Raw genomic sequence first — 27,284 nt, forward strand, 5'->3', positions numbered from 1 at the left:
CACCAACTGTTGTCACCTTCTCACCAAGCTGCTTGGCGATGGTCTTGTAGCCCATTCCAGCCATGTGTAGGACTACAATCTTGTCCCTGACATCCTTGGAGAGCTCTTTGGTCTTGGCCATGGTGGAGAGTTTGGAATCTGATTGATTGATTGCTTCTGTGGACAGGTGTCTTTTATACAGGTAACAAGATGAGATTAGGAGCACTCCCTTTAAGAGTGTGCTCCTAATCACAGCTCGTTTCCTGTATAAAAGACACCTGGGAGCCAGGAACCTTTCTGATTGAGAGGAGGTCAAATACTTATTTCCCTCATTAAAATGCAAATCAATTTATAACATTTTTGACATGCGTTTTTCTGGATTTTTTTGTTGTTATCTCTCACTGTTCAAATAAACCTACCATTAAAATTATAGACTGATCATGTCTTTGTCAGTGTGCAAATGTACAAAATCATCAGGGGATCAAATACTTTTTTCCCTCACTGTACAGTAGGCCATGTCAAGTAAGACTGGATGGTAATCAACTAATGGAAACACCAGAAATTCCATATATTCTGTAGAATCTGCGGATAAACAAATACTATTTTCAGACTTTTTCAACTTTCTTCTGTACTTGAATACCCCTGTGTATATCCACCAAATCTGCTTTGACCCTGAGGTCACTAATCCAAGCTTCCCAGCAGGATTTAGCCGAGAACTACAAAACATCAAACCCACCCCATGTGGGGTGTTCACATCTAAGATCATCAATGGGTCAACAAACCACTTAAAAGCTCCCATTCTACTGATGGAGGCTTAAAGATAACTTAAAATCTACTACTGTGAGTGTGATCTGCTAATGCTGAGAACTACCAAGTTCACACGACCTCGCATGGCCTCATCATTCGTTTACATGTGCATTAACTCCTGATACAGTTGTCTTTATACTGGGTCCTTAATTGGGGGAATTCCTTCGATCTGGCTAGTGTGTCCAACCTGTAATTCACCTGTTTAGTCATGGCTAAGTGTGGTCGTCTAACCAACCACGCTTCAGTGCTCCCTGTACAGTAGATATCCAGCAAGCTAGGCCTCAGTGCTGAGCTCTTTCAGGGAGCAGAGAGCACATGCTACGCCCCTGGCTGCCCCAGCTCTGATGTCAGCCCTGTAATGCTGCTATGAAAACAGTTATTCCATCATGATGTAATGAGCTCCACTAGCCTGGCTGGTGGCTGCCAGTCAACACCGTCTGGCACCAAGGACAAACTAAGAACCAGCAGCCATTACAGAACAGAGTGGAGGGGACTTAAGTCTTTGGGCTAGAAAATGTAATCATGATCCTCGGTTCAACTTAATCTGGGATTTATTTTTTACCCGTACTTGCTGCCTCGACTCCTGCCGTTCAAGGTTTTTCTTGAATGAGAATACGGTGTTGAGGTCTAGTACCACGAGACTACAGTAGCTATACTCCTAAAGGGCTAAGGCCACTATCGCCTTAAGTCAACTCACTACTGTTATTGCCTGATTCCAGTGAGGTTAATAAGATGAGAGGGTGAATTAAAGTTCGATGTCATCAGTGGCACCATACAAGATTGCATGAATCAGGCAATAACATGCACTTCAAATACCAGGCTGGCTAGCACTGCTATAAACAGCAGATATGGTTCCCTGAAGGAATCTAAGGGGAATATCTCTAGATCATCTAATATTATAAACTAGAAAACAAAGAAGGGATTGATGTCCTCAATGCATGGCGCGTGACAGCCTTAACGCTAAGGTCAAGTAGTACAGAGAAATACAAAGAAGTCCTACACTTTGCTAACAGGAACTCCTGTTGTCCAGACTGTCGTCCAACCCTTGGCTAAACACAGCACTATAGGTGGGAAAATACAGCTAAGCGGTAGTGCTCCAGCTAGATCAGCATGACTAACATGTTAACATTGTGTTCAAGTCAAACCTCTCACTCCAAATTTAGCCTCACTGGTTCTGTTAAATTTAGCTGCATTTATAGTCAATGGTGCCTCTACTGTGCATATCTGCCCTCAGAAGGAAAGCTCCTGTTGGCATAGATCTACAAATCTGAAAGAGGACAGCACCAGAATCACGGGAGGGAGATGGAGGAATGCAAAACAAAGGTGTTTGTGTTGTCTGCTTCAGCTTTGTGTTTATCTTCCTCTTTCATGTGCGGTATTGTGTTTTCACCTTCTGTCATTGGTTGAAAGGAAGAAATGGGAATGTTTACATCTCGGGCATCTCTGCCTCCCTGTTATGAACAGACAATCAGCACTGTGAAAGAAGATGGAGCAGCCAGAGGTGGAGGAGACACCATTCAGAGACAGACAGACAGTTTCTCCTGGATGCATACAAACACGTAATGAGGTGGTGTTAAACAAATTATCCGTTTTGTCTGAAAGGTCATCAATGCCCTCTCATTGTGTGGATATTGTAGATGAGGGATCATGTCAGCTAGTTTAGATAAGAACTCTCAATCTGTCCATTTACTAGACATGTGGACACTGAAACAAGGCCTGTCTGAGGGAGGTCCTGGTTGGGTTTAGTTTGTTTATTAGGATCTATTTTAGTCAACCACATGGCTTATCTTCTTAGACAAGGCCCTGCACAGACCTTTAGGGGGACATGTGCTCAAACAAAAAAAAGGGCAACCCCCAACAACAAAAAAATCCTACAACCGCGGTCAGACTCCTTAAGCGATTATTACAAGAAGAGGGGAAAGCAGCAATCTGATGAGGAAAGTATTTTGCTAAAGTATTTTGAACTGGTATAAATGCTGCACTAATTAACAATGACAACACAATTCAAAATAGAAGATTGTAAGAAATACTGTAGCCTACCACTAGCAATAAACTGCGTTTTACACCTGAAATTGGAGCTGAAGGTCATTCATGTTAGCAGCCAATATCAACTACGGATATGTCATGTCACTTCTCTGGAGTCCAGAGCAAGCTAAATCATACAACCTAATTGTAACAGAGGTTGTAGGATCGGATAGAAAGTTCTGTCTGCACCGTGCTATCACTTTGGAGGTCGGCCTGCCTGCAGAGTGCTCGTTGCCAGCCGGGCAGTCCTGTACTTCCTTACAAATATCGTTATACATTTGCCAGAATATAATATCTTCTTCCATTAATTTTGAAGGCAGTGCGATGTTACAGCTGCTTATCTTTGACATATAGTCAGTAGGCATCCAAACTAGGCCTATCTGAAATGTGAAAATGATCAATCAAATCGCCAGCTAAGATGGCTAAGATGAGTCAGTAGTAGATTACTAAACTGTATTTTATATGGATGATAAACGTAGCCCTACTCAGTTTTTGCCTGGCAAAACTGGAGGAAATGAAACAAGTTCTTTCTGGTCACTAATCTGGATATGTACGCCCGCTGTTACACGCCAATGCTGACGACTGGTCATTGGTCAACAATCAAAACGCGCAACGTTTTGGTTCTGAAGCATAGATGAGAATTTAATGACGACTTGCGGGCAATGGGTTCAGAACCACAACGACAAAAACGTCATAAAAAAAGGGCACTTTGGAGACTGGAAGGGCAAAGGGGCATGTGCTCTGCACAGGCAGAGCCCTATCTGTGCACGTGCCTGTTCCTAGAGTTGCAGGGAATGTTGTGCTAAGGGCTGAGGGTTCTTACTTGTGTTGATCTCAGTCACCACTGTGGGTTCCGGTGTACTTCCATCCTCCTCTCCACTGGGCAGATCTACAGAGAAGATGAAAGAGGTGTGGTCAGTTCAGCATGCTAGTACAGTTCAAGGCCCAGGGAGGACTAGGGAGGATTAGGGAGGACTAGGGAGGACCAGGGAGGACCAGGGAGGACTAGGCAGGACTAGGGAGGACCAGGGAGGACTAGGGAGGACCAGGGAGGACCAGGGAGGACTAGGGAGGACTAGGGAGGACCAGGGATGACTAGGCAGGACTAGGGAGGACCAGGGAGGACTAGGGAGGACTAGGGAGGACCAGGGATGACTAGGGAGGACAAATCATTAATTTACTCAACAGGTGGAACATATACTGTACATCTGAAGTGCAGCAGGGTGGAGAATGAACCCTGTGCACCCACTGGATTATGGGGGAGAAAATAGTTACAGTAAACAGTTACATTCACTATGGATGGGACCACTGTTTACATTGTTTGCAGCTTTGTTGTAAGGACTATTCAGGGGCAGTGTGATGTTCTATACAGTATAGCATTGTAATCATGATCTTTACAAGTATATCATAAATTAAGTTTCACTATGATAGTAAAGCTGGTTTGCTATCCAGCTGTGTCGACCCCAGACCCTACCTCCTGATGCTTCGTCCGCAGTGAAGTCCTCGTCATCGTCTAAGAACCGCTGAGACCTTTGGATGACAGTCCTCTCTGAGTCCAGGTCCTCGGGCAGTGGCACCTCTCCCCACACCTTGGAGCTCTGAGCCACCTGCAGACAGCAGACACACACACAACACCACAGTGAGATGTATAGGGGTTGAAGTCTAAAGTCTCCAGATGGCACCCTATTTTTCAGCCCCACACTACCATTGTTTTCCTTCCAGTCCCAGGCCCCTATAGGGCTCTGGTCAAAAATAGTGCACTATATAGGGAATAGAGTACCATTTGGGACATAGCCCAGGTTAGTTAGGTTACACCCAGCAGTCCTAGATGGTAGTGTGAGGCTGTCAAGATGTGAGCTTCACACAGGAAATAGGTGCATTGTGGTATGTTTGCTTTAACATTCGTCATCTATGTGAACTGTCAGAGACCAGTAGATAGTAGAGTAGATATGCAAGTGGTTGTGAATGACGACATGCCATTCACAAAACTAACGCAACATGGATAGAGGCAGTCTTCAACTAACCAGATTCTTAAGGGTGCTGTTAACATAACATTTATAGTTTCTAGTTACTTTTTAAAGGTATTTTCTATTTTATGAATGTCTGTAAATGTTTACTGCATTTTGCATTGATTTCACAATGGTTGATCAAGAGTCACTAATATCATGGAGCTTCAGCTTGCTGGAGGTGCATGATTGAACACAGAAATTGAACACATATCTTAAGACCAGTGAGCTAATTGAGGTTGACATCAGAATGTTTAGATTACACAAATCTGTTAAAGTATGCTTTAAACTCCATCCCCTGCAGGCAGGCAGCCAGGCAGGCAGGCAGGCAGGCAGCCAGGCAGGCAGGCAGGCAGGCAGGCAGCCAGGCAGCCAGGCAGCCAGGCAGCCCGGTCCAGAGCAGCATACCACAATCAGAGCTTTACAATGGACCCTCAGCAGAGGATCAGGAAGCAAGCACTTTATAATGGAAAGATTATGTAAAAACATTCTCACAGTGTAGCAGTCACTGAAAGGGCCCATCTCCAAAGGGTGATCCCTTCACTAAGTCAAGGTGTGAAGAGATTGTTAAATGTATTTGGAGGGGAAAAGTATGGGATGGTCTTCATTTTCATACCTGAATTTGATAATAGTTCAATGGGGGAAGGTGTCTATATTCTCAACGGGATCTAATCTCTGTGGAAGGTCATTACTGACCCAATATAACCACACAAATCTAATTGAAGACATTGAGCACTAAGGCAGCAAATCTGATATCTGATCATCTTGATAATGCATTGATGATACCACCCAAGCTCTTTAGCCTACTCTCTCAACTTCAAAACGTGGTAAAAAAAAACTGAGCCTTAACCTCTCTCTCCCTGGGTCCATACCATCCCCACCAGTCCCTGTTGTTGTCCAAAACCTGAGCTATATGTTTGCATACTTCCCAGGCAGCATGCCACCCTTGGCATTTCCAGTCGGCATGGCACGCCAGTTCCCATTTCCACCCGCACCCATCATGGCAGAGTTTCCCATTTAAATGTCTCCGGCTAATAAATAACTTGATCTCTCCCTCAAATCCTATCTCCCCTGACTCAACACCCTAAAACAACAATCCCGGGCCTTTTTCAAAAGGAAACTGCTGACTGGACAATTTCTTTTCACTGGAGCCAACCAGCCAACCGTTGGTGTGATCATCTCCTGCTTCCCAGTCCCACTCCCTTGGGATGGATGAGGTCTGATGGGGTTTTCTCTCTCTCTCTCTCTCTCTCTCTCTCTCTCTCTCTCTCTCTCTCGCTATCTCTCTCTCTCTCTCTCTCTCTCGCTATCTCTCTCTCTCTCTCTCTCTCTCTCTCTCTCTCTCTCTCTCTCGCTATCTCTCTCTCTCTCTCTCTCACTCTCTCTCTCTGTTGTTCTTTCTTTCTCTCTCTCTTTCTCTCCCCTATCTCTCTCTCTCTCTCCCTATATCTTTCTCTCTCCCTCTCTCTCTAACTCATTATCTCTGGACGGGAGACACTTTGCCATACTGGCAAAAAAAATCCTCATAGACTAGACCACATTCATTGCTTTTCAGTCAGTGCTTCATCATTTGATAAGTTCCTCAATAAACAATGTAGCGTCAGTAATCACACTTTTACTAACAGCCAAACGTTCGGTTTTTTTCCAGCACTGCAACTTTAACGCAGAAGCTAGCGTAACCTTTAGGTCCCTCTAGGAGTTGGGACATGTCCACTGTGTTGCGGTTATCCAGCGTTTTAAGACAGAGTGTGCAAAGCTGTCATCAAGGCAAAGGGTGGCTACTTTGAAAAATCTAAAATCTAAAATATATTTTGATTTGTTTAAAACTTTTTGGGTTACTACATGATTCCATATGTGTTATTTTCTAGTTTTGATGTCTTCACTATTATTCTACAATGTAGAACATAGTAAAAATAAAGAAATACTCTGGAATGAGTATGTGTGTCCAAACTTTTACCTGATACTGTAGGTCCATTATATTTTCTACATACTTCATATCTGGTTTTAGTCATTTAAATTTACACTGAACGCGTTTTTTCATCTCAACATTTTTTTTCTCCACTGTTTGGAAAAAACGATTAGGCAGCCCGCCCAAGGATTTCAATGGCAGGAAAATCCCCGTTATCATTCCCTACAGATAAAGGTCCTGCTCCCTGCTCAATGTTTTCCAAATTGTCGCTTGATATGCATCATTGTAACAAGTCTTCTGTTTAGGGATGGGCAACTGGCCCCCCTTTTGTAGGGCCGCGGATCAATTTCCAAAACAAAACAAACAAAAATTGTTTGGGAACACAGTCGGAGTCTCAACTTACTGCTGAGAATTAGAACAGTAGAATATACAAGGTGCAATTTCGAAATTTGGTTGTGCATCAATTGTCACTTAATTAGCCCATGTCAGCTAAAAAAAATGTGATTGGTAAGTTAGTCTAGCCAGCTATCTAAACATCTAGTAATCATGGTCGAATCACTCAGATATCATATTAAAAACTGCTAACATTTCTCTACACAACTATAGCAAAATGTGTAGAACTGCAGCCACTGCGGCCCCTCATGATGAGTTCAGATTTTTTTGAGACCTCATCAAAGTTGTCTATCCCTGATGTAAAAGGAGGTACAGACCAAAAGGGAGAGGAACACATTCTACGGGGTATGGAAGTACAGCCGAGTGAGGCCACAGGGTGAAGCCTCAAGACAAGTTAACCACTCTAAGTTTGCCCAGCTGTTGTTTACAGTGCAAGAGGATAGGAATTCCACCATTTTGTCTCCGTGAACAATCGATGACCAGCAGTAGGGGCAGAACGATCAGTAGGAACAGAGGGAGTTGGGACAATGCAGCCAAGATCCCATCGGAGAGGAGAGCACTATCAGTTGTCCTGGATTTCTAGTGAGTCAAACATCTGCTGTCTTCACAGCTTGACCCAGAGCAAGCGCCAGACAGATGTGTGCCCATGAGATGGTCGTATAATAACCTTGTTGTTATACATTCACAAAAGCACACACATGCACACACACTACTCCCATCCACACCATATCCCTGTAACAGCCGTCAGCCAAGGCCTGTCGAGAGAGAACAGCGTGAGAATAATGTTTTAGGGGATTCAGTTCGCCCCCTCCACCAGTCAGCCCTAATGCAGCTGCAGAATGAATGGACTATGTGTGAGAAACATCTTCAAGATACAGACACAGCAAGGCCTAACTTATCACTGAAACTAGCAACTGTAACTCTGGTTTTTTTATTTACAGCTTTCTTACAATATGTCTTTCCAGCATTACACATATTATAAATATAGTACCTTCAGAAAGTTTTCATACCCCTTGACTTATTGAACATTTTGTTATGTTACAGCCCGAATTCAAAAAATCTCACCCATCTAAACATAATACTCCATAATGACAAAGTAAAAACATGTTTTTAGACATTTTTGCTAATTTATTGAAAATGGCATACCCCTGAGTCAATACATGTTAGAATCACCTTTGGCAGCGATTACAGCTATGAGTCTTTCTGGGTAAGTCTCTAAGAGCTTTGCACACCTGGATTGTACAATATTTTCACATGATTCTTTTAAAATTCTTCAAGCTCTGTCAAGTTGGTTGTTGATCACTGCTAGACAGCCGTTTTCCAGTCTTGCCATAGATCCGCTGTAGCTCAGTTGGTAGAGCATGGCGCTTGCAACGCCAGGGTTGTGGGTTTGTTTCCCACAGGGGGCCAGTCTGAAATTGTATGCACTCACTAACTGTAAGTCGCTCTGGATAAGAGCGTCTGCTAAAATGACTAAAAATTTTAAAAAATCTTCAAGTAGATTTAAGTCAAAACTGTAACTAGGCAACTCAGGAACATTCAACGTTGTCTTGGTAAGCAACTCTAATGTATACTTGCCCTTGTGTTTTAGGTTATTGTCCTGCTGAATGGTGAATTCATCTCCCAGCGTCTGGTGGAAAGCAGACTGAACCAGGTTTTCCCTCTAGGATTTTGCCTTTACTTAGCTCCATTCCTTTTTTTTTATCCTGAAAAACTCCCAGCCCTTAACGATTACAAGCATACACATAACATGATGCAGCCACCATTATGCTTGAAAATATGGAGAGTGGTACTCAGTAATGTGCTGTATTGGATTTGCCCTAAACATAACACTTTGTACTCAGGACAAAAATATAATTTCTTTGCCACATTTTTTGCAGTATTACTTTAGTGCCTTGTTGCAAACCGGATGCATGTTTTAGAATATTTGTATTCGGTACAGGCTTACCTTCTTTTCACTCTGTCAATAAGGTTTGTATTGTGGAGTAACTACAACGTTGTTGATCCATCCTCAGTTGTCTCATATCACAGCCATTAAACTCTGTAACTGTTTTAAAGTCACCATTGGCCTCATGGTGAAATCCCTGAGTGGTTTCCTTCTTCTCCGGCAACTGAGTTAGGAAGGACGCCTGTATCTTTGTAGTGACTGGATATATTGATACACCATAATTAATAGCTTCACCATGCTCAAAGTGATATTCAATGTCTGCTTTTTTTATTTTTTTTATTTTACAACCAATAGGTCCCCTTCTTTGCAAGACATTGGAAAACCTTCCTGTGGAAAAAGGGGTGTGAATACCTTTTGAAGGCACTGCAGGTCCTTTTCAGGCTAGTCTTTCCCAATCGTGCTAGAAAGTTGACTTTCGAGCCTCTCACTTTTACAGATGAGCCCAGTAATTACAAAAATATACAAATCAATACACTACGAAAAGCAAAACAGAGATACAAAACAGTCATAGAAAACAAACACATTCCTCATTAAAAAGGTCCTCAATCAGCTGTCTGAATTGCCCTAGAGGCATCAAATCATAGCATTTTAGTTTGGGAGATTATTCCATAATTCAGGTGTAAAAAAACGAAGACTATATATCTCTCTGTAAGGTCCAGATGGTGAATGGTGTATGTCTGATAACAGCAAGACAGGGAACAAAACAACACAAGATGCATTCAGAAAACAATATCTCCTCAGACAGGAGGAGGGAGGAGAGGCGACGCTGCCTAGGCTTTAAAGAAGAACGGAATGTCAACTCTAAACTGTTCAGCTAGCAGCAATAAGTGGATGAAAGCTTGACACAGGTATGCTCTTCCCTGCCTGCACACAGACGTATACACACACGCACGGACGCATGCCCTCCTCAAACACACACACACACAACACACACACACATGCACACACACTCACACGCACACGCTGTAAAGCTTTCTGGTCTGCCTGCTGCCCTGTGTACAGTACCAACTACCACAGTACTACCTGGCACCAGGGGCCTATGCTTCATTTCTCTGACCCCAGCTTCAGCACTACCAAGCACCAGGGGCCTAGGCTTCATTTCTCTGACCCCAGCTTCAGTACTACCAGGAACCAGGGGCCTAATTTATAACAATTACGTAAATTTCACACAACATTTCTGCGTAAGCCATTTCTGAAAAGTTTGTGCACATACAAAAATATTTAGATTTATAAATTTGCCGCACGCCATACATACGCATGTTTCCCGTTATAAATCAGACCTGTCGTAAAACCATGGACACGTGAACGAGCATTAAAACTCTGCCTGGAAAACGCCCTCCATTCACCTTTTATGGTGACAATAACACAATTTATTTGCTGTATAATTTAGAACTATTGGCATTAGGCCACGGCATGCAAAAGAGTAGGCTCTGAGATTACATAGGCAATGATGTCGCGCTTCTATCGTACAGCAATACTGTAGCTTACCCATACTGTCAAATATTTTACATAAGCTACCGGTCTATTTACTGTGTTGGCAGGATGTTCATCTTTAGCAGTAATTTGCTGTATCTGGAAAAGGACTGTCAGTTTCTGGAAGAGAAAACAATTAGTAATTGTCGTGGACCTGTCAGAAGAACGTTTGAATTCAACGACTTTTACCCCAACCTAAATATGATGGACTGCCCACGAATTCTGAAACAATGTTGCAAAAAAAGTAATAAATAATGCAATTACAGTACTAACAGTAGCATACCTATTTCAATGTAAAAGATCAACTGTTCACCTATCAAATTCAACTGTATACCGGTATTATAAACCACGCTGCCTATAATATTGCAAAACTTAAAATACATATAGCCTAACTATTTACTAGGCTACTAGGTCCAATTAAATGAGAGATGTGCATGATCATTTGGTGTATGGCTCCTTTGGGAATATGAACCCATCAAGGCCAGAAAAATTATTCTGCATTTATTCTAATTACCTTAGATTGTTAAAAAAAAACACACAAAAAACATAGATTTTCGCTCTTCTCACTAACGGCAAATTGCTGCATTCTTGTTAATAGGTTTTCCTGTTTTTAGTTTTTTATGAAAAAGCTTTTCATCATATACCCCATTTGCACAAAATTCTTACTTGCCAGCTTGCAATACAATATTTCAACCACTAGCAGATGTACGCATGGTCTAAAGTTTGCGGGGAGGTGAGCACATTCTCACGTCAAGTAAAATGTATATAAATGTCAACTTTTGCGTGAAAACTGGCACACATACATTTTGTATGTTTATAAATGAGGCCCCAGGGGGCTTTGCTTTATCTCTCTGACTCCAGCTTCAGCACTATCTTTAGACTACAGTAGAGAGAGACCTGGGAGTGTGAGCATGTCTGCATTAACAAACTCCATTAGCAACACACACATGCGTAAAGACAGACAAGACAGACAGACAGACAGACAGACAGACAAGACAGACAGACAGACAGACAGACAGACAAGACAGATAAGACAGACAAGACAGACAGACAGACAGACAGACAAGACAGACAGACAGACAGACAGACAGACAAGACAGACAGACAGACAGACAGACAGACAAGACAGACAGACAGACAAGACAGACAAGACAGACAAGACAGGCAGACAGACAGACAGACAGACAGACAGACAGACAGACAGACAAGACAGACAGACAGACAGACAAGACAGACAAGACAGACAGACAGACAGACAAGACAGACAGACAGACAAGACAGACAGACAGACAGACAGACAGACAGACAGACAGACAGACAGACAGACAGACAGACAGACAAGACAGACAGACAAGACAGACAAGACAGACAAGACAGACACACACGCACAGACCCGCTGTAGAGGTTTTTGTCCTGTCTGTCATCCTTTTAGGGACAGCCTGACATGCATCAGGGGGAAAGAGGGGGAAAGTCAGTCCCTGAAAAACACTGTTTTTCTACAACTATTACACTGACTGAATCGAACAGGAGAGAGAGAGACATCCAGTGGTGATGTTTGACAATGGGGGTATGACAACAGGATGTGCCTGAGTGTGTGTGTGTTTGTGTGTGCGTGCATGCGTGCATGCGTGCGTGTGTTTGTGTGTAAATGCACGTACATTTCCTGTGTGTGCTTAACCCCTTTAACGAAGTGGTGGGGGGATTGAGAAACTGCCACTTGTGACACTAAACCTCTGGCTGAGACCCTCTTGGATAAAGAGGCCAATGAGAGAAACCCTTCTGCTCTCTGCAGAGCTCTACACAGGGTCTAATCCAAAGTGATGGGACAGGAAGGAAGCATACGAGCGTCTTTCAACAGAGAGCAACTCTCTGACAACTAGCTACAGTACTATGTATTTTCTGCGACAACGTTCCATACAGACATTGACACAAACAGCATCACAATGTTTCTAAAGGGAAAGAGAGAGAGGGAGAGAGAGAGACAATGTGTGTTGGTGTGTGTGTGTGCGGACGTGTGTAACCGCGTGGTGGTTTGGGCAGTGTGTGTGTGTGTGTGTGTGTGTGTGTGTGTGTGTGTGTGTGTGTGTGTGTGTGCGTGCGTGTGAGTGGGTATGTGAGGGGGAGGATCAATTGTTGAGATAAAATCAACAGAAATATCAGAAATATAACATTCTGACCGCATTACTCAGAGCGGCTGCAATCTTCCCACAGGTCATTCATTCTCTCCCACATACGGATCATGCCATGCATACTACAATACGTCACGACTCAAACAGGCATTCCGCTGTGTACCAGGCCCAGCATTTCTCTCTGGACACACATGCATGTCCAGAGTCAGACCCAGAGCAGCTGTTCGTCATGTTGGACACAGCAAATAAGCTCCTGGTAGTGTGAGGCGGTACTGTGTGTGTAGCCTATATACAGCCACAATGTGTTTCCCGAGAATAGTAGCCTAAGGAATTCTCTGTGAGAAATATTACCTGTTTCCTCTGACCTTCAACTTACAATCTTACATTTTTCATCTTTGCTGCATATTTTGAATGGATACGCCTAAGTAACATGAAATGGGCTGATAAAATGGGAAGTGTTTGAAAAAGAAATCAAGGAAAACTATCTCAAATAGGGAGTAAGAACACTGTTAGTTGTAAATGAAATGGTAACTGTTGAGAGTATGAAAAGCTTATACTGTAAACAATCTGCATGTCTTTTCGCATTCATGCTTGGTGTGTGCAGCCCTTTATGTTCACCACAGTGGTATTCAAAGTCGAGGTTGCGGGGAAACTGCAGTAGGGTTGCCAATTTACATTCTTTTTTGGGGGGGAACAAAAAATGAAGAGTACAGATTATTGTATGGGACAATATACAAACGTTTTCTTAAAGATCATTTGAAAAAAAGTAAATATCAGGTCGATAAAATAATAACAACCATATTCTACATATCCTTTGTTCAGAGTGTTCTCACGTTCTGTTCACAAGCCTGATACAAACAACTATCCATCTCAAACAAAAACCAACTACACAAAAAAGCAAAATCTCAAGAGTAAGGAAGCGCTGTTCTTGGAGAGAGTGGCGTGGGCAGGAGTGAGAATTGCCAACAACCTGACACACCCACTCAACAAGGAGTACATTTTTGCAAATTCATAAAACATTTAAAACTGAAATATTACATTTACATAAGTATTCAGACCCATTACTCAGTACTTTGTTGAAGCACCTTTGACAGCGATTACAGCCTCGAGTCTTCTTGGGTATGACGCTACAAGCTTGGCACACCTGTATTTGGGGAGTTTCTCCCATTCTTCTCTGCAGATCCTCTCAAGCTCTGTCAGGTTGGATAGGGAGCGTTGCTGCACAGCTATTTTCAGGTCTCTCCAGAGATCGGGTTCAAGTTCGGGCTCTGGCTGGGCCACTCAAGGACATTCAGAGACTTGTCCCGAAGCCACTCCTGTATTGTCTTGGCTGTGTGCTTAGGGTCGTTGTCCTGTTGGAAGGTGAACCTTCACCCCAGTCTGAGGTCCTGAATGCTCTGGAGCAGGTTTTCATCAAGGATCTCTCTATACTTTGCTCTGTTCATCTTTCCCTCGATCCTGACATCCCCACAGCATGATGCTGCCACCACCATGCTTCAACTGGCGGCCAGCTCTAGGAAGAGTCTTGGTGGTTCCAAACTTCTGCCATTTAAGAATGATGGAGGCCACTGTGTTCTTGGGGACCTTCAATGCTGCAGACATTTTTTGGTACCCTTCCCCAGATCTGTGCCTCGACACAATCCTGTCTCGGAGCGGTATGGAAAATTACTTTGACCGCATGGCTTGGTTTTTGCTCTGACATGGACTGTCAACTGTGGGACCTTATATAGACAGGTGTGTGCCTTTCCAAATCATGTCCAGTCAATTGAATTTACCACAGGTGGACTCCAATCAAGTTGTAGAAACATCTCAAGGATGAACAATGGAAACAGGATGCACCTGAGCTCAATGTTGAGTCTCATAGCAAAGGTTCTGAATACAAAAATTTCTAAAAACGTTTTTTGCTTTGTCATTATGGGGTATTGTGTGTAGATTGATGAGGGGAAAACAATTTTTTAATCAATTTTAGAATAAGGCTGTAACGTAACAATGTGGAAAAAATCAAGGGGTCTGAATAAACCGAATCAACCGAAGTGACTTTCAATGTGGCTCCGTCATAGGATGCCACCTTTCCAACAAGTCAGTTTGTCAAATTTCTGCCCTGCTAGAGCTGCCCCGGTCAACTGTTTGTGCTGTTATTGTGAAGTGGAAACGTCTAGGAGCAACAGCAGCTCAGCCCGCGAAGTGGTAGGCCACACAAGCTCACAGAATGGGACCACCGAGTGCTGAAGCGCGTAAAAATCGTCTGTCCTTGGTTGCAACACTCACTACCGAGTTCAAAACTGCCTCTGGAAGCAACGTCAGCACAAGAACTGTTCGTCTGGAGCTTAATGAAATGGGTTTCCATGGCTGAGCAGCCGCCCACAAGCCTAAGATCACCATGCGCAATGCCAAGCATTGGCTGGAGCAGTGGAAACGTGTTCTCTGGCGTGATGAATCACGCTTCACCACCTGACAGTCCGACGGACCAATCTGGGTTTGGCGGATGCCAGGAGAACGCTACCTGCCCCAATGCATAGTGCCAACTGTAAAGTTTGGTAGAGGAGGAATAATGGTCTGGGACTGTTTTTCATGGTTTAGGCTAGGCCCCTTAGTCCCAATGAAGGGAAATCTTAATGCTACAGCATACAATGACATTCTAGACGATTCTGTGCTTCCAACTTTGTGGCAAAAGTTTGGGGAAGGCCCTATCCTGTTTCAGCATGACAATGCCCCTGTGCACAAAGCGAGGCCCATACAGAAATGGTTTGTCGAGATCGGTGTGGAAGAACTTGACTGGCCTGCACAGAGCCCTGACCTCAACCCCATCGAACACCTTTGGGATGAATTGGAACGCCGACTGCGAGCCAGGCCTAACCGCCCAACATCAGTGACCGACCTCACTAATGCTAGTAGCTGAATGGAAGCAATTCTCTGTAGCAATGTTCCAACATCTAGTGGAAAGCCTTCCCAGAAGAGTTGAGGCTGGGGGGACCAACTCCATATTAATGCCCATGATTTTGGAATGAGATGTTTGACGAGCAGGTGTCCACATACTTTTGGTCATGTAGTATATATATACTCCGAACTCCGACATTGCTTGACCTAATATTTATATATTTCTTAATTCCATTCTTTTACTTTGTAGATGTGTGTGTATTGTTGTGTATTGTTAGATATTACTGCACTGTTGGAGCTAGGAACACAAGCATTTCGCTACACCCGCAATAACATCTGCTAAATGTGCTTATGAGACCAATGAAATGTGATTTGATGAGTTATGATTGGCCAACAACAAAAACAAGCTAAACGCCACGCTCCACTCTGGTGAAAAGCAAAGAGCAGCAGCATAAATAATACAATGTCTCTCTCTCTACTGCAGCAGTAGTGTTCAGACCTGTACGGGTCCTTCTGGACAAGTCAGTTCAAATTACACATACCCGAGACCCGTGACAATCATATCAGATCCGACCCAGACCCGTGACATTATTTAGAATTCTGGATCGGGTACCGGATTGGGTCTCGGGTATTCGGGGACAGGTGGATCTGTGAAGACCACTAATTCACATGTATTGTCTGCTATAGTCATTGCTTGTGATTCATGTATTTATGCACTTATGTGATGATGCTGTGGTGTGGTTTGTTGAGATGCAAGACACATTTCCCAAAAGGGACACAGTAAATAATAATAATAATTGTTATTATTTTTGATTATTATTATTATTATTATTATTATTATTATTTACTTTTCTTTAACCACTGTTGATTGAGATAAAACAAGAAGAAACTAAGGCCCTATATTGTACCAGTTTCCCTGTAGTTTCTCCACACGAGGCCCTGTATTCTATTGTACCAGTTTCCCTGTAGTTTCTCCACACGAGGCCCTGTATTCTATTGTACCAGTTTCCCTGTAGTTTCTCCACACGAGGCCCTGTATTCTATTGTACCAGTTTCCCTGTAGTTTCTCCACACGAGGCCCTGTATTCTATTGTACCAGTTTCCCTGTAGTTTCTCCACACGAGGCCCTGTATTCTATTGTACCAGTTTCCCTGTAGTTTCTCCACACGAGGCCCTGTATTCTATTGTACCAGTTTCCCTGTAGTTTCTCCACACGAGGCCCTGTATTCTATTGTACCAGTTACCCTGTAGTTTCTCCACACGAGGCCCTGTATTCTATTGTACCAGTTTCCCTGTAGTTTCTCCACACGAGGCCCTGTATTCTATTGTACCAGTTTCCCTGTAGTTTCTCCACACGAGGCCCTGTATTCTATTGTACCAGTTTACCTGTAGTTTCTCCACACGAGGCCCTGTATTCTATTGTACCAGTTTCCCTTTAGTTTCTCCACACAAGGCCCTGGGAGGAACACTGTTAACTACCTCTGCCTCAGAGACTTCAGCCTTGCAAGGGCACAGCTCCACTCAAACTTGTGCCTCTCTCTCATAGACATACACACACACACACACACTTCTCTCTCTCTCTATTTACACCGTGGCCATTGTTTAGTAAGGCATGTCAAAATAAGCGCCTGGCTTGTATGGACTTGCATGGTGAGACAGGCCGCAGAGCTCCGTGAGTTAGGAGAGAAAGGAGATGCCCAAACCACAATTAGAAGGAGGGAGTGATTAGAAAGGAAGACATGTTAGGCTGCTGACTACTGCTGGGCGGGTGAGCTGCGTTTCTCTCTTTCCCCAGGGACAAACGGAACAGTGGAGCGAGCAACAAGGAAAGTAAAGAATTACACACATACTACACATACTGTATGTACACAGAGACAGACATATTCACACACACACAGAGAGACAGACATATTCACACACACACACGCACGCACGCACACACACACACACACACACACACACACACACACACAGAGACAGACATATTCACACACACACAGAGAGACATACATATTCACACACACACACACACACACACAGAGACAGACATATTCACACACACGCACACACACACACACACACACATGCACACACACACACACACACAGAGAGAGAGACATACATATTCACACACACACACACAGAGAGACAGACACATTCGATCAAAGGCATTCTACTTATGTATACACACAGAGAAACTCCATGTGGGAAGTGAGACTCGTAATGAAAGATGCTGGAGTAGCAAAGCAGCTTTTTGCAATTCTTCCTGTGACAAATGTAGCCTAAAATACACATTGGTAAACTGGCAACTCTGCAATTTGAAGCACAGCCCACCTTCCTTCACTGTATATGAAAACACTAACAGCCATGCAGCAATATCATGTATTTGGAGCCATAGGGCCTACTCTGTTACAAGTGGCTGGTTGCGACACAGAGGCCACACAGACGTGAACCCAGCTGACACCACCCCAAATAAAACATTTAAAACCAGGAGAGCTGATGATAGCAATATCATGGGACATTGAGTACATACTATAATAACATTTATATAACATATTATGTACTGTTAACAATAGAATTGCAAGACTCAAACTGCTATTTATGTTCCTTCCAAGTTTACTTGTCTATGAGGAGATAGGTTGGCCTATGTAAGAGGTTATTAATAGGCATTAGACAATGTAGGAGATCAACCTGGAACTAGCTGACAGAACATAATTACAGTAACAGAAAGTAAAGGCTAATCAATCACCCTGAATGGAAACACTTCTAAAATATATGTTACAGGTAGAGAGATTTTCCATCTAGTAGTAATAGATTGTAACTGTATCTGTAGCTCAATTGGTAGAGCATGGCGCTTGTAACGCCAGGGTAGTGGGTTCGATCCCCGGGACCACCCATACGTAAAAATGACTGTAAGTCGCTTTGGATAAAAGCGTCTGCTAAATGGCATATTATATTATTATTATCTGTGGGTGGGTGGGTTGATTGAGTGAGACGGAGCACATTCCAAGACAACTTTCCTTCCTTGACTGTGACTATGAGACTGGGCCTCCCAGGGGGCACCTGCAGATCCCAAACCCTCTCCCTTTAATTATCACCACAGCAGTGGTCCCAACAGGGGCCCTCTCTCCACAGACCATCTCAAATCAAATCATGCGCCGAATACAACAGGTGTAGACATTACAGTGAAATGCTTACTTACAAGCCCTTAACCAACAATGCAGTTTTTTAAATAAAAATGTAAAATTAAAAAAGGGTTAATTAAAGAAAAGAAAAAAATTAAAGCAAATAACTAAAGAGCAGCAGTAAAATAAAATAACAGTAGGGAGGCTATATACAGAGTCAATGTGCGGGGGCACCGGCTAGTCAATGTAATTGAGGTCATATGTAGTCATATGTGGGTAGAGTTAAAGTGACTATGCATAAATAATAAACAGAGTAGCAGCAGCATAAAAGAGGGGGATGGGGTGGGGTGGGGGGGCAGTGCAAATAGTCCGGGTAGCCATGATTAGCTGTTCAGGAGTCTTATGGCTTGGGGGTAGAAGCTGTTGAGAAGCCTTTTGGACCTAGAATTGACGCTCTGGTACCGCTTGCCGAGAGAACAGTCTATGACTAGGGTGGCTTGAGTCTTTGACCATTTTTAGGGCCTTCCTCTGACACCGCCTGGTATAGAGGTCCTGGATGGCAGGAAGCTTGGCCCCAGTGATGTACTGGGCCGTACGCACTACCCTCTGTAGTGCCTTGCGGTCGGAGGCAGAGCAGTTGCCATACCAGGCGGTGATGCATCCAGTCAGGATGCTCTTAATGGTGCAGCTGTATAACTTTTTGAGGATCTGAGGACCCATGCCAAATCTTTTCTGTCTCCTGAGGGGGAATAGGTTTTGTCGTACCCTCTTCACGACTGTCTTGGTGTGTTTGGACCATGATAGTTCATTGGTGATGTGGACACATTTACATTTTACATTTTAGTCATTTAGCAGACGCTCTTATCCAGAGCGACTTACAAATTGGTGCATTCAACTTAGGATAGCCAGTGGGACAACCACCCTTTTTCTTTCTTTTTTTATGGGGGGGTGGGGGAGGGGGTGGGGGTAGAAGGATTCTGGACACCAAGGAACTTGAAGCTCTCAACCTGTTCCACTACAGCCCCGTCGATGAGAATGGGGGCGTGCTCAGTCCTCTTTTTTTTCCTGTAGTCTACAATCATCTCCTTTGTCTTGATCACGTTGAGGGAAAGGTTGTTGTCCTGGCACCACACGGCCAGGTCTCTGACCTCCTCCCTATAGGCTGTCTCATCGTTGTCGGTGATCAGGCCTACCACTGTTGTGTCGTCGGCAGACTTAATGATGATGTTGGAGTCGTGCCTGGCCATGCAGTCATGGGTGAACAGGGAGTACAGGAGGGGACTGAGCATGCACCCTGAGGGGCCCTCGTGTTGAGGATCAGCGTGGCAGACGTGTTGTTACCTACCCTTACCACCTGGGGGCGGCCCGTCAGGAAGTCCAGGATCCAGTTGCAGAGGGAGGTGTTTAGTCCCAGGATCCTTAGCTTAGTGATGAGCTTTGAGGGCACTATGGTGTTGAACGCCTTAGCTGTAGTCAATGAATAGCATTCTCACGTAGGTGTTCTTCTTGTCCAGGTGGGAAAGGGCAGTGTGGAGTGCAATAGAGATTGCATCATCTGTGGATCTGTTGGGGCGGTATGCAAATTGGAGTGGGTCTAGGGTTTCTGGGATAATGGTGTTGATGTGAGCCGTGACCAGCCTTTCAAAGCACATCATGGCTACAGACGTGAGTGCTACGGGTCGGTAGTCATTTAGGCAGGTTATCTTAGTGTCCTTGGGCACAGGGACTATGGTGGTCTGCTTGAAACATGTTGGTATTACAGACTCAGTCAGGGACATGTTGAAAATGTAAGTGAAGACACTTGCCAGTTGGTCAGCACATGATCGGAGTACACGTCCTGGTAATCCGTCTGGCCCTGCGGCCTTGTGAATGTTGATCCTGCTTAAAAATCTTACTCACATCGGCTACGGAGAGCGTGATCACATAGTCGCCCGGAACAGCTGATGCTCTCATGCATGCTTCTGTGTTGCTTGCTCGAAGGCAAGCATAGAAGTGATTTAGCTCGTCTGGTAGGCTTGTGTCACTGGGCAGTTTGCGGCTGTGCTTCCCTTTGTAGTCTGTAATAGTTTTCAAGCCCTGCCACATCCGACAAGCATCAGAGCCGGTGTAGTACGATTCAATCTTAGTCCTGTATTGACTCTTTGCCTGTTTGATGGTTCGTCGGAGGGCATAGCGGGATTTCTTATAAGCTTCCGGATTAGAGTCCCGCTCCTTGAAAGCGGCGGCTCTACCCTTTAGCTCAGTGCGGATGTTGCCTGTAATCCATGGCTTCTGGTTGGGGTAGCTAGTTAACGTTAACATGCTGGGTGTGTACGGTTACTGTGGGGACGACGTCATCGATGCACTTATTGATGAAGCCAGTGACTGATGTGGTGTATTCCTCAATGCTATCTGAAGAATCACGGAACATATTCCAGTCTGTGCTAGCAAAACAGTCCTGTAGCTTAGCATCTGCGTCATCTGACCACTTTTTTATTAACCGAGTCACTGGTGCTTCCTGCTATAGTTTTTGCTTATAAGCAGGAATCAGGAGGATAGAGTTATGGTCAGATTTGCCAAATGGAGGGCGAGGGAGAGCTTTGTATGCGTCTCTGTGTGTGGCGTAAAGGTGGTCTAGAGTTTTTTTTCCTCTGGTTGCACATTTAACATGCTGGTAGAAATTAGGTAGAACGGATTTAAGTTTCCCTGCATTAAAGTCCCCAGCCACTAGGAGCGCTGCCTTTGGGTGAGCGTTTTCCTGTTTACTTATGACCTTATACAGCTCATTGAGTGCAATCTTAATGCCAGCATCGGTTTGTGGTGGTAGATAGACAGCTACGAAAAATATAGATGAAGTCTCTTTGTAGATAGTGTGGTCTACAACTTATCATGAGATACTCTACCTCCGGCGAGCAAAACCTAGAGACTTCGTGTTAGATTTTATGCACCAGCTGTTGTTTACAAATATACACAGACCGCCACCCCTTGTCTTACCGGAGTCAGACGTTCTATCCTGACGATGTAGCATATATCCCGCCAGCTGTATGTTATCAATGTTGTCGTTCAGCCACGACTCGGTGAAACATAAGATATTACAGTTTTTAATGTCACGTTGGTTGGATAACCTTAATCGTAGGTCGTCCAATTTGTTTTCAAATGATTGAACATTGGCTAATAGGTTTGATGGAAGAGGCAGTTTACTCGCTCGCTGTCGGATCCTTACAAGGCACCCCGACCTACGTCCACGATATCTCCGTCTCTTTCTCATGCGAATGACGGGGATTTGGGCCTTGTCGGGTGTCTGTAGGATATCCTTCGCGTCCGACTTCTACCCCCAGGTGAGTAATCGCTGTCCTGATATCCAGAAGCTCTTTTTGGTCATAAGAGACGGTGGCAGAAACATTATGTACAGAATAAATTACTAATAACGCAAAAAAACACACATAATAGTACAATTGGTTAGAGGGCTGTAAAACGGCAGCCATCTTCTCCGGCGCCACTCATACTCACTTCTAGGCCTCTTCTCAGTGTGATGACCCCTGAGACCACACTCCTATTTACACACACTTTCAAAACAACCTAGTGAAACAGATTGACACACTCATCAGTCCACTGGAGGTCAGGATTCAGACTTATTTTCTTACGTGTGTGTGTTATTCCCAGATAATGCACACTCTGTCATGCATTATTGCTTAGACCTACTTACAAAAAATAAGACATTGATATTCCCAGCATGACTGATGATGAAACCCCCCAAAAAACATCCCCAGAAACTCATCACCTTGTCTCTACGTCCCATTAAACAAACATAAACACGGAAAAGCATTTTTTTGCGTCTAAAAATAGCGCTCCATTTCCGGTAATGAGCTTTGGAGGATGACCCTGCAGGCCTTCAGTAGACTGTGACTACGTCCCAAATGGCACCCTATTCCCTACACAGTGTACTATCTTTGGTCAAGATTAGGGCACTATATAGGGAATAGGGTGCCATTTTGGACGCAGCCTGTTCCTCCCTGGCCGTGTCCAGTTCCCGCAGACGACAGCTGGGACAGTGAGGTGCTGAATGGGGTGGCAGGCTGGCAGCTTGCAGGGGAAGAGCATCTAGGGTTATTTATAACAGGATGGAAGGGCCTCCAGCCCCAGGAGCGCCACACTGTGTCATTTAAGAAACCCCATAACGTTTCCTTCCCATGGATAAGTCCTGACTGCCGGGCTCTGTCTGCCTGCCAAGGGAAGGGATCAATGGCTTTGTAATGTAAAGGGACCGGCTGACTGGTTGATGCTAGGCTAGGCTACAAGGTACCTGGTACTGAAAAGCTAACGGAGGAAGTAGAAAGCAAAAGTGGGACAAATGTTAGTGAAAAGGCCAAATATATGTTATTCAAGGATTATGGACATTCGATAATCAGACAAAGTGGAGAATGTATCATGCAATTTGTGTTCATTGTTGTCAACAAATGGTTTAATAAGCAGCAAAGTCAAAAACACGTTCATTGAAATAATTCACTCAAGCCCGACTGGAATTCTTCACAGATCTTCAGAAAATTGCAATAAGACCATATAGCCACGACAATGCTCTGCTGGATGACCTATGCTTCTCACAGAGTAACAGGGTTTAAGCCAAGTAAGTTAAGCTCCGCTATAGTGAGCTGACGTGAATTCAGGCTCTGTAGGCCAGTACTTAGGCCAGAAGGAGTAATGAAGGAAGTGGCGGCAGCTGTTTGATCACTCTGATAAAGCTCTGGTTTCCCACACCACCACCAGCAGCAGCAGCAACAACAGCACCAGCAGCAGCAGTAGCGGCAGATTTACCTCTAACCGCCACTCTGGCTCTCATTCTCGCCTCAGGAGCAGCTAATCTGACACCACCTGTTGCCTCGGCCAAGCTAGCTCACATTGCGCCAGAGACCACCAGGTCAAAGGAAATTAAATCAGTTTACTCACATCCCCCTGGGGCTCATAATCAATTTCACATTCACAGGAGAGACATTTTACAACAGCAACAAAAAAGTTAAGAAATTTTAAGAAAGTAATTCAAACTGAATACTTTAGTAGTGCAAATCAGAACATTGATTTGAAACAATAACCTTGTTTACAAGTATGAGAGAAGTAGAAGTAGAAGACCAACGTAAAACAGAAACATTACTTTAACTTTCTTAGCTAGCTGTCCTCACCAGTGTGAACGCCCAGGGAAAGAATACCCTGTGGACTATGGGTAATTTCATGTTGTAAAGCCACTTTCAGCCCGTTCCCAACCTCCCAAGGTCATGCTTTTTAGGAAGGCTATCTCGTAATTAACTGGGATTTGGCAGGACACCACCATGGGGAAGCTTTTGAAACTTCGAGTGAGCAGCAAGCAATGGCAACATAAAGAGCATCTCAGACCACAAGATGAACCTCTTTGTTTGGTAACCTGAGATGCTCCTTTTCAGTGAGGAACATCACAAGAACAACTTTCTGCTAACACAGGGTTTCCCAAACTCAGTCCTGGGGCCCCCCCTGGATGCACACTTTGGTTTTTGCCCTAGCACTACACAGCTGATTCAAACAACCAACTCATCGTCAAGCTCTGATTATTTGAATCAGCTGTGTAGTGCTGGGAGAAGTATTCAGAGGTTATCCACCCTTTCAGAAGCCTGCTCCATCCTCTACTCTGGAAATGACCTGACAGCTTTTTTTCGTTAACCTGTGCTCTGTGGGAAAGGCAACACTGGGATGAGAGGAGACAAGACGACTAGGGAGGGAAATAAGATCTGGCTTGACTTCACACACACACACACACACACACACCACGTCAATATACTATATCCATGGGCATGAGGTCAACTTTTATTACAAACCCCATTTCTGACATAAAAGTCTAGACATCTCTGATGGATGATGTCTCAGTGGATGATAATTTGATACCTTGGAGTTGGTTAGGGTTTACATTACATTCTGGCATCAGTATTCCCTGTTTGTGTCTGTCACTTTGATTAGTTCCCTTCGCTGTTGATTTGCAGAGCCGGTGTTATTTACTCAAATCTCAGTCCTGTAATTGAATTAGAGGGCTAGAGGATGATTCACTCCACCACCGTCCCGTTCTATATGACAATATGAATTACCATCATGCAATCCTAAAATAACCCTGCAATCATAAGTAAAAACGCAACTTGTTCCTGGGAGAGGGACGTTACTGGTTGTAGACTGCAGTGCAAACTTCGGTTGAATGAGTCATGCATACAAGAAGAATAAGACTGCATAGATTGTTGGTTAACCTTCGGCAAAGCCATCAAAGAAGTGGTACCACATAAAACAGGCCAGGGCAAATAGTAGTCATCTTCTCCAGTAACAAAAACGTCACACAGATCTAATTAAAACTGACTGGAGCTATTCTGGAGCTATTTTGAATGCAATACAACCTGCTTTGTCAAGATTATGATTAATTTATTCAATCAACAAAGTACAAAAATAATTTCAGGGTATGGCCTATTCTTCACATAGCCTAAGGTAATCATAGTCATGACTCATGACAAACAATCAAATTATAAATGTCTGCAGCTGTTTCCACATTACAATGTCTGCTTTGGCAGGAACGCATCATAAGCCAACTTCACATCAGTGAACTAAGGTAACAACCCCTTTACATAAGGTACAGTAATCACAGTCAGTATGTGAACTAAGGTAAACGCCATCTGTTCATTCATCACCTCACCAGGCAGCAACATTGTTTCATACTCCAGCATGTTGCCCAATCCATTTTCCTTGAGAGGTCAGAATTTAAGTAATTTGTACTTTCATTACATGCTAATCAATAAGAGAAGGCAGTCTATGAACTCATTAGGGATGTCTATCTATGTTATTTCTAAGAAACACTCAGAGGCCTCAGAGCAGAGGAGTAGCTTTAGGCTAAACTTAGAAACAATGTGACAGAGATTTAGAGTTCATTTGGGATGAATGAAATGTAGTTGGGGGCAGGTGACTTGCAGAAACCTGACTGTGCCAAACACCACTGCCTGACCCCCATGGAGAGCCAAGAGAGCCACAGGACAGTGACAGGGAGGACAGAGGTGGAATTATTGGTACAAGAATACCTTTGTTGTGCTGCACTTCCACCTGAGACTTACCTCATACTAGTGTGAGGCCAGTGTTTTATGCTAATGTTAGCTCTAGTGTGATTGTGTTTCCATCAGGAGTGTAACACTAAAGCCTTGGGGCGAGCAGAATCAACAACCTCTGCATCATCAAGACAGTTGATTTGTGAGAAGGTGTTAAAGTTCACAGTTACCCATTGTTATGTAAAAAAAGCTGGAAAGTACCAGTGGCCTGGCTTTGGCCCCAAGTGAGAGCAGCTCCGCCGGAGCCATGACCTTCTGAGACGAAGGTGCCGGCCCACGTAGAGGGAAACACTGGGGTAAATCTCAGATGGAAACTCGCACCCGGAGGTGTTATTTCACCCTGCTCAGGAGGCCCCTAGGCCAGAATGGGAGTAAGGGGTAAACAGGGGAGACAACTCAGGAGTGCCTGCCAGAAAACCACAGCATTTCCAACTCCAACATATTGACAACAGTGGATAATAATTATTTTCTGTTGCTTTGTCATATGCAGTACACAGTACATGTGACACATAAACAACATGTGTGTCATGTATTTCCCTCTGTGGACTAACTGTCACGATCGTCATAAGAAGCGGACCAAGGCGCAGCGTGGTAAGCGTACATCTTTATTAATTAACATACTTAACACACACGAACAAAACAACAAACCAAACGATACGTGAAGTCCTAGGTTAACACCAAAACAAACCTTACGGAACAAGATCCCACAAGAAACATGTGCCAACAGGCTGCCTAAGTATGGTCCCCAATCAGAGACAACGAGCTACAGCTGTCTCTGATTGGGAACCACCCTGGCCAACATAGAAACTAAACGATCTAGAACACAACATAGAAAACTATAACATAGAAAAATCCACACCCTGGCTCAACATATAAGAGTCAACCGAGAGCCAGGGCGTGACAGTACCCCCCCCCAAAGGCGCGGACTGCGACCGCGCCAACCAAACACAAGAGGGTAGGGGCCGGATCCGGCTCCGGGCGTGACCACCACACTCTCTCTACCCCCCCGTTGCGCCCCTGGTCTGGTCCCACTGGCCGGAGCTGGACTGAACACCGGTGGAGCGGATTGCTCTGGCTCCGGCATGGAGCAGCTGACCGGTGCCGGACCAGGCACCGGTGGAACAGGCACGGACCGTGCCGGACTGACGACGCGCACCACTAGCTTGGTGCAGGGAGTAGGAACGGGCCGGACCGGGCTGACGACGCGCACCACTGGCTTGGTGCGGGGAGCAGGAACAGGCCGGACCGGGCTGACGACGCGCACCATAGGCTTGGTGCGGGGAGCATGAACGGGCCGGGCCGGGCTGACGACGCGCACCATTGGCTTGGTGCGGGGAGCAGGAACAGGCCGGACCGGGCTGGCGACGCGCACCATTGGCTTGGTGCGGGGAGCAGAAACAGGCCGGACTGGGCTGGCGACGCACACCACTGGCTTGGTGCGGGGAGCAGGAACAGGCCGGGCCGGGCTGACGACGCGCACCATTGGCTTGGTGCGGGGAGCAGGAACAGGCCGGGGTGGACTGTGGAGACGGACTGG

At 44.6% G+C, this 27,284-nt stretch overlaps 1 protein-coding gene across 1 annotated transcript in view; it reads right to left on the reverse strand.

Moving 5' to 3' along the window:
- hspg2 (heparan sulfate proteoglycan 2) overlaps positions 1-27,284 on the reverse strand; it is a 188,450-nt gene that overhangs the window by 120,486 nt on the left and 40,680 nt on the right. Inside the window, exons 2-3 of the mRNA XM_084184593.1 lie at positions 4,286-4,418; positions 3,635-3,700 (exon numbers count right to left, since the gene is read on the reverse strand). Coding sequence (XP_084040719.1) covers positions 3,635-3,700; positions 4,286-4,418 — 199 coding nt within the window. The remainder of the gene's footprint in view (positions 1-3,634; positions 3,701-4,285; positions 4,419-27,284) is intronic.

Source organism: Coregonus lavaretus, assembly GCF_964263955.1.
Source record: "Coregonus lavaretus genome assembly, chromosome: 20".
NCBI classification, from domain to species: domain Eukaryota; kingdom Metazoa; phylum Chordata; class Actinopteri; order Salmoniformes; family Salmonidae; genus Coregonus; species Coregonus lavaretus.